The sequence below is a fragment of the Papaver somniferum genome, chromosome 2, assembly GCF_003573695.1.
Source record: "Papaver somniferum cultivar HN1 chromosome 2, ASM357369v1, whole genome shotgun sequence".
NCBI lineage: Eukaryota > Viridiplantae > Streptophyta > Magnoliopsida > Ranunculales > Papaveraceae > Papaver > Papaver somniferum.
The window spans coordinates 208,782,073-208,795,341 of NC_039359.1; the positions used below are offsets into that span (position 1 = coordinate 208,782,073).

General features: G+C 37.3%; 2 protein-coding genes, 1 long non-coding RNA gene and 3 other non-coding genes across 12 annotated transcripts; all 6 read left to right on the top strand.

The window, feature by feature from the left end:
* The first annotated feature begins 23 nt into the window (after nucleotides 1-23).
* LOC113350368 (protein SENSITIVE TO PROTON RHIZOTOXICITY 1-like) lies at nucleotides 24-2,333 on the top strand. Of its 4 annotated transcripts, none has more exons than XM_026594483.1 (2): nucleotides 24-373; nucleotides 777-2,333. In XM_026594483.1, exon 2 carries the CDS (start codon nucleotides 811-813, stop codon nucleotides 2,122-2,124), a length of 1,314 nt encoding a protein of 437 aa, XP_026450268.1. In that variant the 5' UTR covers nucleotides 24-373; nucleotides 777-810; the 3' UTR covers nucleotides 2,125-2,333. The 4 variants fall into 4 exon arrangements, with proteins under 4 accessions (XP_026450268.1, XP_026450267.1, XP_026450269.1 ...); XM_026594482.1 differs by having other exon boundaries at nucleotides 131-373; nucleotides 753-2,333; XM_026594484.1 differs by having other exon boundaries at nucleotides 153-373; nucleotides 824-2,333.
* Nucleotides 2,334-3,560: 1,227 nt separating this feature from the next.
* TRNAK-UUU lies at nucleotides 3,561-3,632 on the top strand. The gene has a single exon. It is a non-coding gene; the product is annotated as a tRNA-Lys (tRNA).
* Nucleotides 3,633-5,057: 1,425 nt separating this feature from the next.
* Nucleotides 5,058-6,307, top strand: LOC113354462. The gene is made up of 3 exons (XR_003361890.1): nucleotides 5,058-5,136; nucleotides 5,462-5,517; nucleotides 6,172-6,307. It is a non-coding gene; the product is annotated as an uncharacterized LOC113354462 (long non-coding RNA).
* On the top strand, nucleotides 5,875-5,946 carry TRNAK-UUU. Its single transcript has one exon. It is a non-coding gene; the product is annotated as a tRNA-Lys (tRNA).
* Nucleotides 6,308-6,861: 554 nt separating the features above from the next.
* On the top strand, nucleotides 6,862-6,933 carry TRNAK-UUU. The gene has a single exon. It is a non-coding gene; the product is annotated as a tRNA-Lys (tRNA).
* A 523-nt stretch (nucleotides 6,934-7,456) lies between these two features.
* Nucleotides 7,457-11,158, top strand: LOC113350369 (probable UDP-arabinose 4-epimerase 2). 4 transcript variants are annotated; one of them, XM_026594486.1, is made up of 8 exons: nucleotides 7,457-7,718; nucleotides 8,091-8,192; nucleotides 8,348-8,469; nucleotides 9,442-9,555; nucleotides 9,644-9,843; nucleotides 9,957-10,098; nucleotides 10,181-10,405; nucleotides 10,507-11,158. In XM_026594486.1, the coding sequence occupies exons 2-8, from the start codon at nucleotides 8,153-8,155 to the stop codon at nucleotides 10,879-10,881; spliced, it is 1,218 nt and encodes a 405-aa protein (XP_026450271.1). In that variant the 5' UTR covers nucleotides 7,457-7,718; nucleotides 8,091-8,152; the 3' UTR covers nucleotides 10,882-11,158. The 4 variants fall into 4 exon arrangements, with proteins under 4 accessions (XP_026450271.1, XP_026450272.1, XP_026450273.1 ...); XM_026594487.1 differs by having other exon boundaries at nucleotides 7,457-7,713; XM_026594488.1 differs by lacking the exon at nucleotides 8,091-8,192.
* The last annotated feature ends 2,111 nt before the right edge of the window (nucleotides 11,159-13,269 follow it).

Sequence of the window (13,269 nt, forward strand, 5' to 3'; positions counted from 1 at the left end):
ATGTATGGATTTACCATCTTGCAATTACTGTTGGGTAGCACCAGCAATGTCAAAGCTGCTTCTTCCAATGCAGTACATGACTGGCTGTAAGGTTTAATAATATCTCTGCTGAAGATGCAGCCAATAAGGCAATGACATAAAATAATATGATGTGCTCCCCCATTTGTCAAATGGATTTAGTTTAGTGTTATCTTTCTCCTTGTGTCCACTGGATTCTGTATAAAATGGAAAGCTGAAGACAATTGACTTCCTTGTCCAATAAAACACAGCACTTTGAACAAAACCAGAAAAAGAAGAAGATATACTTGTATTGTATACTACTAATTCAAAGCCGACAAACCACCACCACCACCAGCAGCAGCTCACATATCAGGTACTTCGTTTTTCTTTTCTTTTCCACAGATATGATTGATTATGAGACAAACCCACCAATATAAACAAGTTTTTTATGATTGAAATGGGTTTAATTTTGATTTTTTTTTTTTTTTTTTCTGTTCATGGGTAGAAAAACATGAGATATGAAGTTGATTTGAGTTGAAAAGATTCAATTTTTTTTATTAGTAGTAAAGATTTCACTAATTTTGAGGTTAAGTAGTCCATACTTTCACTAAACAACATGAACCCCCTTTGAATCCTTTGATCCTTGGATTTGGGGTTGATTCAAATTTCCGTATTTCATCCGAATTTCTAAGGCATGAATTTGTGTTTGTTTGATGAATGTTATTTGTCTTGTATAAATATCGATTTTGCAGTAAGTATTTGTGGTTGCTAATTAGGATTTGATTGCTTCGGATAAGAAATTGAAACTAAATGGATTTTGAAGATACACCACTAGGGCATCAGAAGTGTGATAAAGAGATGGATGAAGATGCTGCTGCTAGAAAGCTCCCAGATTGGGATCCGCAAGCGATGTTATGGAACTTATCGTTCCTTGAGCACAAGATCCATCAACTCCGAAGCATGGTGCATTTGATTGTTCAGCAACAAGATTGTGTTTCGCATCGATCAAATGGACTCTTAGCTCAACAGCAGCAACTTGTTTCGGCTGACTTAACGTCTATCATTGTTCAATTGATATCAACAGCTGGAAGTCTTCTGCCATCATCAAAAACTAGCCCCTCCACGGCAAATGTTCCCAGAAGCGTACATGTAAGCGAGGCAGTGGAACAAAATAATGTTATTGAACATTTGGAGATTGGACAGGCGGTTAATTACGTGCTTGAGCAAAATGATATAGGTAAGTCTAATCTGACCGCTGCGGCAGTTGAAGAACATGAGTTCAAGGAGGAAGAAGATGTTGAAGAGGGACATGATCTTCATCCTGGTTCTTATGAAGTCTTGCAGCTAGAAAAAGAAGAAATACTAGCACAGCATACACACTTCTGTTTGATATGTGCCAAAGGATTTAAGAGAGACGCCAATCTAAGGATGCATATGCGAGGTCACGGGAATCAGTACAAGACTCCAGCTGCACTTGCAAAACCAGCCAAGGATTTGAGTACGGAGCCAGTTGTTTTAAGAAGGTACTCGTGTCCCTTTGTGGGTTGCAAAAGGAACAAGGAACACAAAAAATTCCTGCCCTTGAAGACCATTTTGTGTGTGAAGAATCACTACAAACGGACCCATTGTGAAAAAAGCTACATCTGCAGCAGATGCAACAACAAGAGGTTTTCTGTTAGTGCTGATCTCAAAACCCATGAGAAACATTGTGGCCGTGATAATTGGCTTTGTTCATGTGGTTCAACTTTCTCGAGAAAAGACAAGCTTTTTGGGCATGTTGCTCTCTTTCAAGGACATACTCCTGTCCTTCCTTCTGATGAAACTAAAGGATCAGTATCAGATGGAGGTGAAAGCCATGAACTCACAACAAGGGCTGGAAGTACTAGATTCAACTTTAGCTCAGGTGCTTCTAGTGGAATTGATATTCAGAATGTTCTGGGTTCAAGAAACGGTGAGGATGATCCGTCAAGTTCCTACTCTCAAATGGATTTCGAAGCGTGCAATTTTTATGGGTTTCCTGAGTTGCCTCGAATACCATCAGAAGTTTCAGAAGGTTCGCTTTCCTTTCTTCTTTCTGAATCCTCTAGCGTCAGAAATGGAGGGTCACTAGATGATGCTTTATAGTACCTGTTTCCATTTTCATTTTCAGTTGTTCTTCCAAAACTCTACTGTAGATGTATTTGTACAACAATACCATCACCATGTACCTTTCATATTTGGAATCCGAATCCATGTGTTACATTCATCACCTCTTGCCTTGTACGTTGTATCCAACGCCACATTCTTCAGTAAAAATTGTTTCCATTGAATAAAACGATATCTTTTCGACCTCTTATGGAATCATTGCTGGCCTGGTGATAAAATTACATGCCATAATCAGCTATCAGTTACGGTAATCAGTTGAGGTATTGAAAGTCTACCTACCGTAGCCTACGGTATTGATATTTCTCGTTCCATTTACCCTCTGTGTTTTTACCAGCTCTTAATGATATGCATAATTTGTTGTAGCCTGAAATAAGTTGCTAATCTCATTTCTTTCAAGCTTGGAAAGAAAATGGCTGAGCTGTGGACGAGTTTTCCCTGTTCGGGAGTTGGTATTCCTCATCAGTTCGATTCAAGATTAAGCTTTTCTTTTGTTTCAACAAAGGGATGCAATCCTAAACACCACACAGGGTAGCTTGGAAAAGTGGGTTCCACGTGTTTCATCTCTGCCCTCAGTTGGGGAGCGTTGGTACGGATCAGGTATGGTTAACATTTATTTCCGTAGTCCTAAATTGGATAGTTGTCTTGGAGATATGAAGGTCTGAGGTACCTTCAAAGCTCTTGCAAGTATCTCCAATTGGATTGATGATTCAGAGTTACTAATACCTGCTGTTCTCACTACTGGCGTGGAAACATCTTTGTCTCTAAGTTTTTAGTGAGTGACCAAGTGTTCCCTGGTTTAGAGTGTTGTCTACTGGCATTGCATGGTTTACCTTTGTACTGTACTATTCATTTTTGTGTATTTGAGAAATCAGAAAGCTCCATAGCTCAGTGCCGTATTCGTAAATTTTTGTGTGTCCTTGTTGCTCATCAGGATGTACCCTTGTATCACAACTTTGACAAGGGTGCTCGTACGTTACTGAACTAATCAAGTTGCTCTGGTATGAAGTTTTCTGAGTATACTCCAGGATACGGAAAGCAATTCTGACAATCTGTTTGCCGAGTGTGATTGGGTTTCCTAAAAAATGGTTCTTGTTTCATTGCAGGAAATTTGAAAGTGGGAAAGTGCATCTGATACTATGCTTATGGTGAGCGAAAGTGCGTCTGGGAAATGTTTTCAAGACGAACAAGGTACAAAAAGGCGGGTGTGCCTGTGTCACATGGTTCTGGAGTCATTCAGGACTTTATTTCATTGCCTTTATAATGTATCCCTCCCCAGCTCTGCTCTTCTTGTTTGCTTAGCAGTTCTGGAGTAATTGAGTATCTGCTTCCCTAGTTGCCTTACAAATGACTGTCTGACTGCTTGCCTCTTATCATGGCAACATGTTATCAGACTGCATTTATCTATTCAGCAACGAGCCGACTTAGCTCAGTGGTAGAGCGCGTGACTTTTAATCCCGTGGTCAAGGGTTCGATCCCCTTAGTCGGCGGCTAAGAATCTGTTTTGCATAGCCGCTGCTGGACAGTTTCTAATGCAAGAAAAAGGTATCCAACCCAAAATATCAACTCTGTTTATTTTTGGTCATTAATTTGGTATTGGTGTTGTTGCAACATTAAAGATGCTGACCTGATTGCCTATTGGCCTCCACTTGGCCAGCAATATGGTTTGATGGAGAGATAAACAAGTAGAATAATCTCCAAGGATTGGTAGACCCGAAGAGATGAATGAATTCTAGCAATCATCTCTGTGTCCAACAAATAGGAGTTACTGCTTGCCAAAGAGAATCATGTTTACATATTCTACTTTGTAATTCTTCCAACCATGTTTGGCAAGCTTTATCATTGTTCAATTATGTGAATTTCTGAAGTCACCTGCTGGTAAAGTCGTTTTTGGTTGACATAGGCAATCTTCATTTTTTTCAGCTGTTTAATATATGCAAATCTTTTTTTTTTCCTTTCTTTTTTCTTAATGATATTCACAACCTAAATTGAAAACATGTTATCATTCTGATTCAGGAGTTACCAATTACCCATAATTATGACTTCAGATATGAACCCTTGAACTGTTTCAGTGAATAAAAAAGCCGACTTAGCTCAGTGGTAGAGCGCGTGACTTTTATCCCATGAACTCACGACTAGAGTTGCAAGTCCTGGATTCAACTTCAGCCCAGGTGCTTCTGGTGGAATTGATGTTCAGCATGTTCTGGAGTCAAAAGATGGTGAAGATGATTTGTCAAGTTCCTGCTCTCCAACGCACACAATTTTTATGGGTTTCCTGAGTTGCCTCGAATACCATCTGAAGTTGCAGAAGGTTAATTTCCTTCCTTCTTTTCGAATCCTCTAGCTTCAGAAATGGAGGGTCACTGGATGATGCTTTATAGAACTGTTTCCATTTTCATTTTCAGTTGATTTTCCGAAATTCTACTGTAGATGTCTTTGTACAACAATACCATCACCATGTACCATTCAATCCATGTGTTACAGTTTCAGCCTCTTGCTGTTGTATCCAACGCCACATTCGTCAGTTAAGATTGTTTCCATTGAATAAAACGGTATCTTTTGGACCCATAGTAACATGAGTTGAGGAATCATTGCTGGCCTGGTGATAAAATTACATGCCATAACCAGCTATCAGTTACGTTAATCAGCTGAGGTATTTAAAGTTAAGCTATTGAGCCTATGATAATGTTATTTATCGTTCCAGTGACTGTCTGCATTTTTTTACTAGCTCTTAATGATATGCATAATTTGTTGTAGCCTGCAATACGTTGTTAATCTCATTTCTTTCAAGCTTGGAAAGAAAATGGCTGATCCGTGGATGAGGTTTGGAAGTTTGTATTTTTTTTAATCAGTTTGATTCAAGAGTAAGCTTTTCGTATGTCTGAATGAAAGGATGAAATCCTAATCACCACACAGGGTAGCTTGGAAAAGTGGGTTCCACGTGGTTCATCTCTAGCTCTCTGCTCTCATTTGGGTTGCGTTGGTACGAATCAGGTATGACTAACATTGGTTTTCGTAGGTTACTGAGCTAGTCAAGTTGCTTTGATATGAAGTTTTTCGAGTCTACTTCAGGATACAGAAAGCAAATCTGACAATCATTGTGAATTTACTCTTCTTATGGATATGCTTAGGATACATGAGATATTATGTAAATTCCAGTGTTTATCAATGTTTCAAAATCGATTTCTGTTCTGATCCTTAAATTCAAGCCCTTGAGAAACTACAGGCCTTAACTCGCAAAGATGATTTCTCAAGTATCTGTGTGTGCAGAGTGCTACTGTATTGGGTTTCCTAAACAATTGTTCCTGTTTAATTGCAGGAAACTCGAAATATGCTGTATCCGAAAGTGCACCCGGGAAACATTTATCGAATAAGGTAGAAAAGGAGAATGTGTCACATAGTTCTGGAGTCACTCAGTACTCTGTTTCATGGCTTTTATAATGCATTAATGCGTATTTTTTTCTCCCCGGCCAGTTCTGCTCTTCTTGTTTGCTAATCAGTTCTGGAGTAATTCATTATCGCTAACTGCTTGCCTTCCTTACAAAAGAGTATCTCAGCTCTGACTGCTTGCTTCATACAATATGGCTTTTTTCGTTCACTCTTCTCGTATGTCAGTGGACTGTCCTTTGCTGCTGATCAATCATGTTTGTCAGTTGGCACGATCTGTTGCTTTTTTCCTCTATGGCTATAGATAACCAAACTCGATTTGGTTGCTTGTCATGAACAACAACAGCCGACTTAGCTCAGTGGTAGAGCGCGTGACTTTTAATCCCGTGGTCAAGGGTTCGATCCCCTTAGTCGGCGAAATGAAATGCATTTTCATTTTCGTGTTTATTTTTATGCTTTTTTTTTTTCCTTCCATGGTTCCATGATCTCCTAGTGTTCTTATGCAGTTGAACAATCAGGTTTGTCTGTCATAATTTGGTGCTTTTTACCATGTTCTTCCGGTAATTATGATCCGTAATTTGGTGTATCATCTTACAGCTCAAGAATTTTCTGTGTCTGACGTTGTGTTTTGGTTTTGTGAAGGGGCATACTGTTTGCAATCCCTCGGGTCATGCTCCCGCAAAATTAATCACTTCCTGGATGACATGTTCAACCTAAACTGGAAATATGTTGGCTGTTGATATGACATCCTCCGGTAAGAATTACCCATCACAATGACTTATTTGGCATAATTGCGCTTCCTGTTGGAGACGTGGATGCAGAGTTGTCAAAAGGACTGTGCTCCAGGGGAAGGTGATGTTGTATTTTGCTGTAATGGAGCTTCGTCAGATCATCCTTGGAATACAGGCTTTGGTATCCAGTGGAAGGAATCTGGCAGGGACTATTGCAGATGGTGTTGTATTATATTAGATCAGACTCAAAGGAGAATGTAGATGACTAGCTTCTGCAGAGATAATGTTCCTAGGTGTGTTTTTGAGCAAGATGGGACTTTCCAGGATATAAATCATTGCTACGAGGCCAATTTTTCTGCAGATTTATCAGCTTAAATGAGCTCTAGACTTGACGCTTGGAATCCAAGTGTGCGTATTAGTCATCTTTGAGATGCCTGCTTAAGATTCTGTAATTAGTCATCTTTGTTCCTTCCTTTAGCTTTTTTCATGTATTGTTAATTAGCTTATGTTGAGCTGAATTAGCAACAGTAATAAAGTTTAGCAGTGCTAATTTTCTTCAGATTTTATTTTGAAGTCTCAACAAGGAGAACCGCACAAAAGTGCCGACTTAGCTCAGTGGTAGAGCGCGTGACTTTTAATCCCGTGGTCAAGGGTTCGATCCCCTTAGTCGGCGAGATTGATTTTATTTTCATTTTACTAAAAGTCATCCTTTGATTAGGAGGAATATTCAATTGAAAGACGTAATTAATCAAAACGAGAATATATTTAACCGGACGAGGATTATTATTATTCCGTCTGTCCTCTATTTTATTTTCGTTTGTCCTAAAATATTGGCTAATTTCTGTTTATAGTTATATTTTTAAATCAAACTCTCAAATATATCCTTCAAAATTTTATAATTATAAAATTACTTTAAATATCACCAATCTATATATTAAATGATATCTTCTTCAATAGGAAATAAATCTACTAAATCAAATCATAAAGATATTTATTATTATCTTCTATTTAAATATATATATATATATATATATTATAATTACAAATATATTTTTCTTAGATATTCCATATACTCCTTTTAATTTTAATAAGGATAGATTTGTACACTCCTCCGATCTCCCTAAAATCTTAACTTAGTCAAAGCGGACTAATAATTTATGAGGGGGATTATTAATTATGAGAGAGTTACACAACCCCATAAAAACAAACGATAACTGTTAGAAGAAGGTGTCCCTCCCTAATATTCAGGATTCATCCCACATTAACAACATGAATAGATATGCATAAGATTTTTCATCACAACAACAACAACAAGTGTTTAATTTGGATCACAACACCTCTCTCTCTTTGCATAAGTTTAGGACTTCCAAATTCACTCTTCTCCCAAATCTCAATCTCATCATCAAATCTTCATTTTTCTTTAATATCAACGGGTCAACTTCATCCATCACAAGTAAGGTAATTCTTTCTTTTTCTGTTCTACTCTATCTTGATTCATCATCACTTAAAGTCTTAATCACAATTATTAAGACTCATTCATTCATTCATCTTGGTCTCATGTTTGTTATATATAAACTTATTTGATGATCATCAAAATCATCCCATCTGTGTGTAAAAAATCACGTGTGATCAGGTTATAAACGTTACGTTGAATTATATTACAACAGGTAGAATACGTTACATGAATTGAATTTGAGGTTACAAGAAGAAGAAAGAATATTAGATCTTTGTTCTTGTTGTTTCGGAGTATTAATTAGTTTAATGATGGTACTGTACTGTTTTGTCTTATAATTCTTGTTTTTTTTTTTTTTTTTAATTTTGTGTGCATAGGTTATGCCGAGTGAATGTGAGTTGTTGAATCGGATTAGTGTGCTCTTTGATTTAGTATAATAATGCTAGGTATTACCAGAAACAGACCTCTTCCAAGATCAGGTAAATTACATTCTATTGTAGAGCCATCTGCATTTTTCTTTTAGTCGTTTTGATTTTTATTTTTTTGGTGCAATTAACGTCAGGTCGTTCGAAAGAATTGAATTCAATGTGATTGACGCGTTCCTTGTTTGATTTTTCTTGTTCTATTGATGCAGGGATGGATTTTGCGGAGTCAAGACAAAGGAGTAGTTTAGCTGGGAAAGTTCTGTTTGCCGTTATTCTCACGGTTGTATGCGTCATTGTCTTGACACAATCGTCGACCTACAATTCTAGCATTGTAAGTCTTTGTTTTTCATGCTCGACTACTAAAGTATCAATTCATTAGTTTTTCAAATTTGCACTTCTCTTTTGGGATTATTGTGGTTCAGGAGATAAGAATATTACATCATAACAATGGTACAAAACATCTCATCCAAAACAGAATCTAAATTGTCAAAAAAGACGAGAAGAAAAAACCCTTGAAATCGTCAAATATGCCATTTTGACATTGTCAAATTATAGCATTACGAGTTTGCTATGCGTATAATGCAAGACCGTTACAGGGAGTTATCGAATTCCACACGGGAGATCACGGGTACGAAGTCCAAAGAGAACTCCAATCATGTAAAATTAGTAACCCCCTCCTTGTAGCAGCCTTGGTATACTATAATGCATCTCAACTTATGGTTATGTTGAGAAAGTTGCACCCAATTTTCAAATTATCTTATCTTGTCATCCATGTTGACTGTCCTAAATTATTGAACATGCAACTATTGTTACATTTGCATTAAGATATTTGCATTACCGCACCATTATTCCTCATTCTGAATGTTTATTCGCATCATTAGAAAATTTCAGTAATACTATTAAAATGACAAGTGACAACACTGACAAGGTGTGCCATGTTTGCTCACCAACTTGAATTTAATACTATTATCGAAGAAATGTTTGGGTAAGCCATATTTTAATTATGCGAATATTTGACTAGCTTGGATTAGTCTATCGGAACTCCATGTGGTGATGGATAGTTGGCTTGATTTACACCAATATAATTAGGAGATTATTATTTATTTATTTATTTTGAAGATTAGGAGATTATTGCTATTTGTGAGATTATATACCTTTTAAGTTTGTACCTGAAACATAATGATGAACACTTGCTTATAATGTTTATATTAAGTACAACTTCTTGCGGTTATAATTTTTTGCGTAAGATTGATTTGCTAGTTGATGATTTAGTTCATTTGTTAATTTGATGTTGGATTTTCAGTTCTCTCGTCATGAGGCGGGGGTAACACATATCTTAGTAACAGGAGGTGCTGGTTACATTGGTTCACATGCTACGCTTCGGCTTCTGACAGACTCTTACCGTGTCACAATACTGGTATGTCATGAATTCAATTTACCTCTTTCATCACTCAAATGGCCGATTTCAATTGTTGGGTTCAATATGATGCTATCCATGTCAACAGGACAACTTATCAAGAGGAAACCTTGGCGCTGTTAAAGTACTCCAGAAGCAATTTCCGGAATCTGGACGGCTCCAGTTCATTTACGCTGATTTGGGGGATGCAAAAGCTGTGAACAAAATATTTTCTGACAATGCATTTGATGCTGTCATGCATTTTGCTGCTGTTGCTTATGTGGGTGAAAGCACACTTGAACCTCTGAGGTATTGCTCTAAATGAAATCCTTACATTTCATTTTCAGCTTCATGCCTAGTGCCAAAAGAATTTAAACAAAAAGTATCTTTTGCCTATAATGGACTCTTTCGCGTCGTTGTAGGTACTACCATAACATTACAGCTAACACCTTGTTACTACTGGAGGCAATGGCGGCCCATAACGTCAAGACGTTGATCTATTCTAGCACATGTGCAACATATGGAGAACCTGATAAGATGCCAATTACAGAACTAACTCCTCAGGTAAGAAAGCATAAACTAAAATTGGTATTTGCTTGTACCGTGAATTCTTGTGCCGCAACTGATCCATGTGTGCTGAATTCAGGTCCCAATTAATCCGTACGGAAAGGCCAAGAAGATGGCAGAAGATATCATCTTAGATTTCTCGAAGAATTCAGATATGGCAGTAATGATATTAAGGTACTTTAATGTGATTGGGTCGGACCCAGAAGGAAGATTAGGGGAGGCCCCTAGACCTGAACTGCGGGAACAAGGCAGGATATCTGGTGCTTGTTTTGATGCTGCTTTGGGGATTATACCTGGTCTAAAGGTGTGCTTAATCGTATTTGCTTTGCCTTCAACTGTGGTTTTTAAGCAAGCATATAAAAATCTGAAAAAGAATAAAATGTAATGCTTCTCTTGCTGCTGCAGGTTAAAGGAACGGACTATAAGACACCTGACGGCACTTGCGTCAGAGATTACATCGATGTGACAGATCTCGTTGACGCTCATGTTAAAGCCCTTGCAAAAGCGAGGCCGAGTAAAGTTGGAATTTACAATGTCGGAACAGGAAGAGGTAGATCAGTTAAGGAGTTTGTGGAGGCATGTAAAAAGGCAACTGGTGTAAACATCCAAGTTGAATTTCTTGATCGTCGTCCTGGTGATTATGCTGAAGTGTACAGTGACCCATCCAAGATTTTGCGTGAGTTAAACTGGAGTGCTCAACATACTGATCTTCAAGAGAGTTTGCAGACAGCATGGAAATGGCAAAAATCTCACAAAAATGGGTACGGATCTTCTTTGTAAACGTGTACCTGATAATATACTGCATGCACAAATTGTTTCTTCTCCGGTGAAGGCGTTTACATGAACATTGGTGGGTGTAAGATTGATTTTCAAGCACACCTACAACTTTTGCATTACATTAGGCAATGAGGAAGGTTAGAGAAGGTACTTATTGTAGGGAGTAACAGAAAGGAGATTGAGTGATGTAACCTAGCTATTTGTTTGTCAATTGAACATCGAAAACACAATAATAAAAGAATTCAGCATTTCATTTTTTTTGCTGCGAATTCTGAAGAAATTTGTTGTGCATCCACATTAATGCTTTTGATTATCAAATGACCAATATTTACTACCCTTGCGTTCGTCCGTGGTTCTTTTTAAGATAGCTAGCATACAAATCTAAAAACAAATTGTTTCGATCTGGTGAAGATGTTTAGTGTAAGATTGGATTTTGAGCACCTACAAATATTGTATTGGTTCAACTTGGTTGTACGTTTAATCACATAGTCTCATAAAATGCATTGGTTGGGCACCTTGAAAACCTCTAAATTAGGTAGTTTGGGGAACAACCAACCTTGGAACCTTTTACTCGCTCCCACCAGTCCTGAATTTCTAGCGTCTGAGCATATGCATAAATTGCAAAATGTATCATTCATTGTCAATGTCACAAGCTTCCGAGCATGTTTGGAGGAAACATGCATGAGAGAAGCTTCCATGCATTCTCAAGAACTTCTCTAGGAAACATGTCCCACTGAAGGACCAGATTTCAATGGGAATCGATTCATAATTAGTTTAGATTAGTGGGATTTAGGGAGCTAATCACCAATTCGGAGGATGCAATTGAAAGAAATATTTAGTGAAAACTACAGCGAGATCCATTCTTCCTGATGTTTTTACTGTGAAACCCACGCTTCCAAAACTACAGGCGCGCACCCAAATTCTGGAAGAAAATTATTCTCAAACCCAAAATATATAAAATTCTGTTTCTGTCTTTTTTTTCATCTTCTTCTTCGTCTTTTTTTCTTCTTCTCCATTATACCTAGATCTCAGAAAAAGGGAGAGATTCGATTGATTTCGAGAACAAATTCATGCCTAAATTTGATTGATCTCAACAACATCACCAAATCGTCTTCTTCTTCGAATTAACGACGAACCCCTCTTACTACCAATTCTCTTCATTACAATTTCAATTCACTACTGTTATTAATGGTAGCAGCAAAAATCGCTAAATGGGTTTGTAGAACACGGTTTGGTCATCATAGATTTATGATCAAAACTTGTTTTCAATGAAGATTTTGAAATAAATTTCAGAATTTTATGAAACTCTCAGCCGTGAATTGAGTTGGAGTAAGCAATACTGGATGAGTTGTGAAGAAGGTTTAATTGCAGATGATGGTGTAAATACATGATTTTGACCAAGAGCGCCCGAATAACTGAAAGATAATGGTTTGCGTGGGAGTTAATGAAACATGAAAGAAGATGATGATGTGGTTATGACTGCACAACATGTCATTCAGTCGAGAAACTGTCTGCGTATATAACATGTTATGCATTCGTGAAAATGGATGCATAACCTGTTATGCATCTACAAAATTTGTTGTATAACTTTTTATGTAGTCCAGAAAACCTGCATAACCTGTTATGCGTCCGAAAATATGGCTACATAATGTATTATGCATCGAGAAAATAGATGCATAACCTGATATGCATCCGTAAATATGGATGCATACTGCATTATGCATCAATTTTTTATATGTACGGCTAAAATCAACCAAAAAAAATGGTAATATAACTTGTTATAGATGCATAATTTTTTATAATTCGTTATGCGTCTGCAGAATGTGTTACACATCGTTTTTGGTGACTGCATAATGGTTAAGTATCAAGTTTTCAAAAAATTCCCTAAAATGAGGATCACCTCCGATTTTTTCGTTAAAAACAAAATTTTGATATTATTGTTTGTACTCGTTGCATAGCTCTTTTAAAAAGATTTCCAACGATATAAAATTTGTAAAATTCTATGGCGCGGATTTTTAGATATGTTATATCCAAGTTGCGCTGCCAATTATACCCCTGAAAAATTAGGCTGCGTAACGAGTTATGCCTGAAAAGATAGTATGCATAACCAGTTATGTATTGATTCATATAATAATTTCATATAATTATGGGTGTCACGGTATACAAAATTAATTGTGGGCCTGAGAATGAGAATATTATTTTTTTTGGGTCTCCCCCTAAATTCCCCAAATATTTAATGAGCTTGGGTGCAGAAATATTTTGGGCCTGTTGCATGGGCTCAAGCTGTTGCTCTTTTCCTTTCTCTTTGAACGATTTTTTGGGGACTACTCAAAAAATAGGGGACTACTCTCAAGTTTTTGGGGTGCTTATTGATATGGATGTGCAACGGAC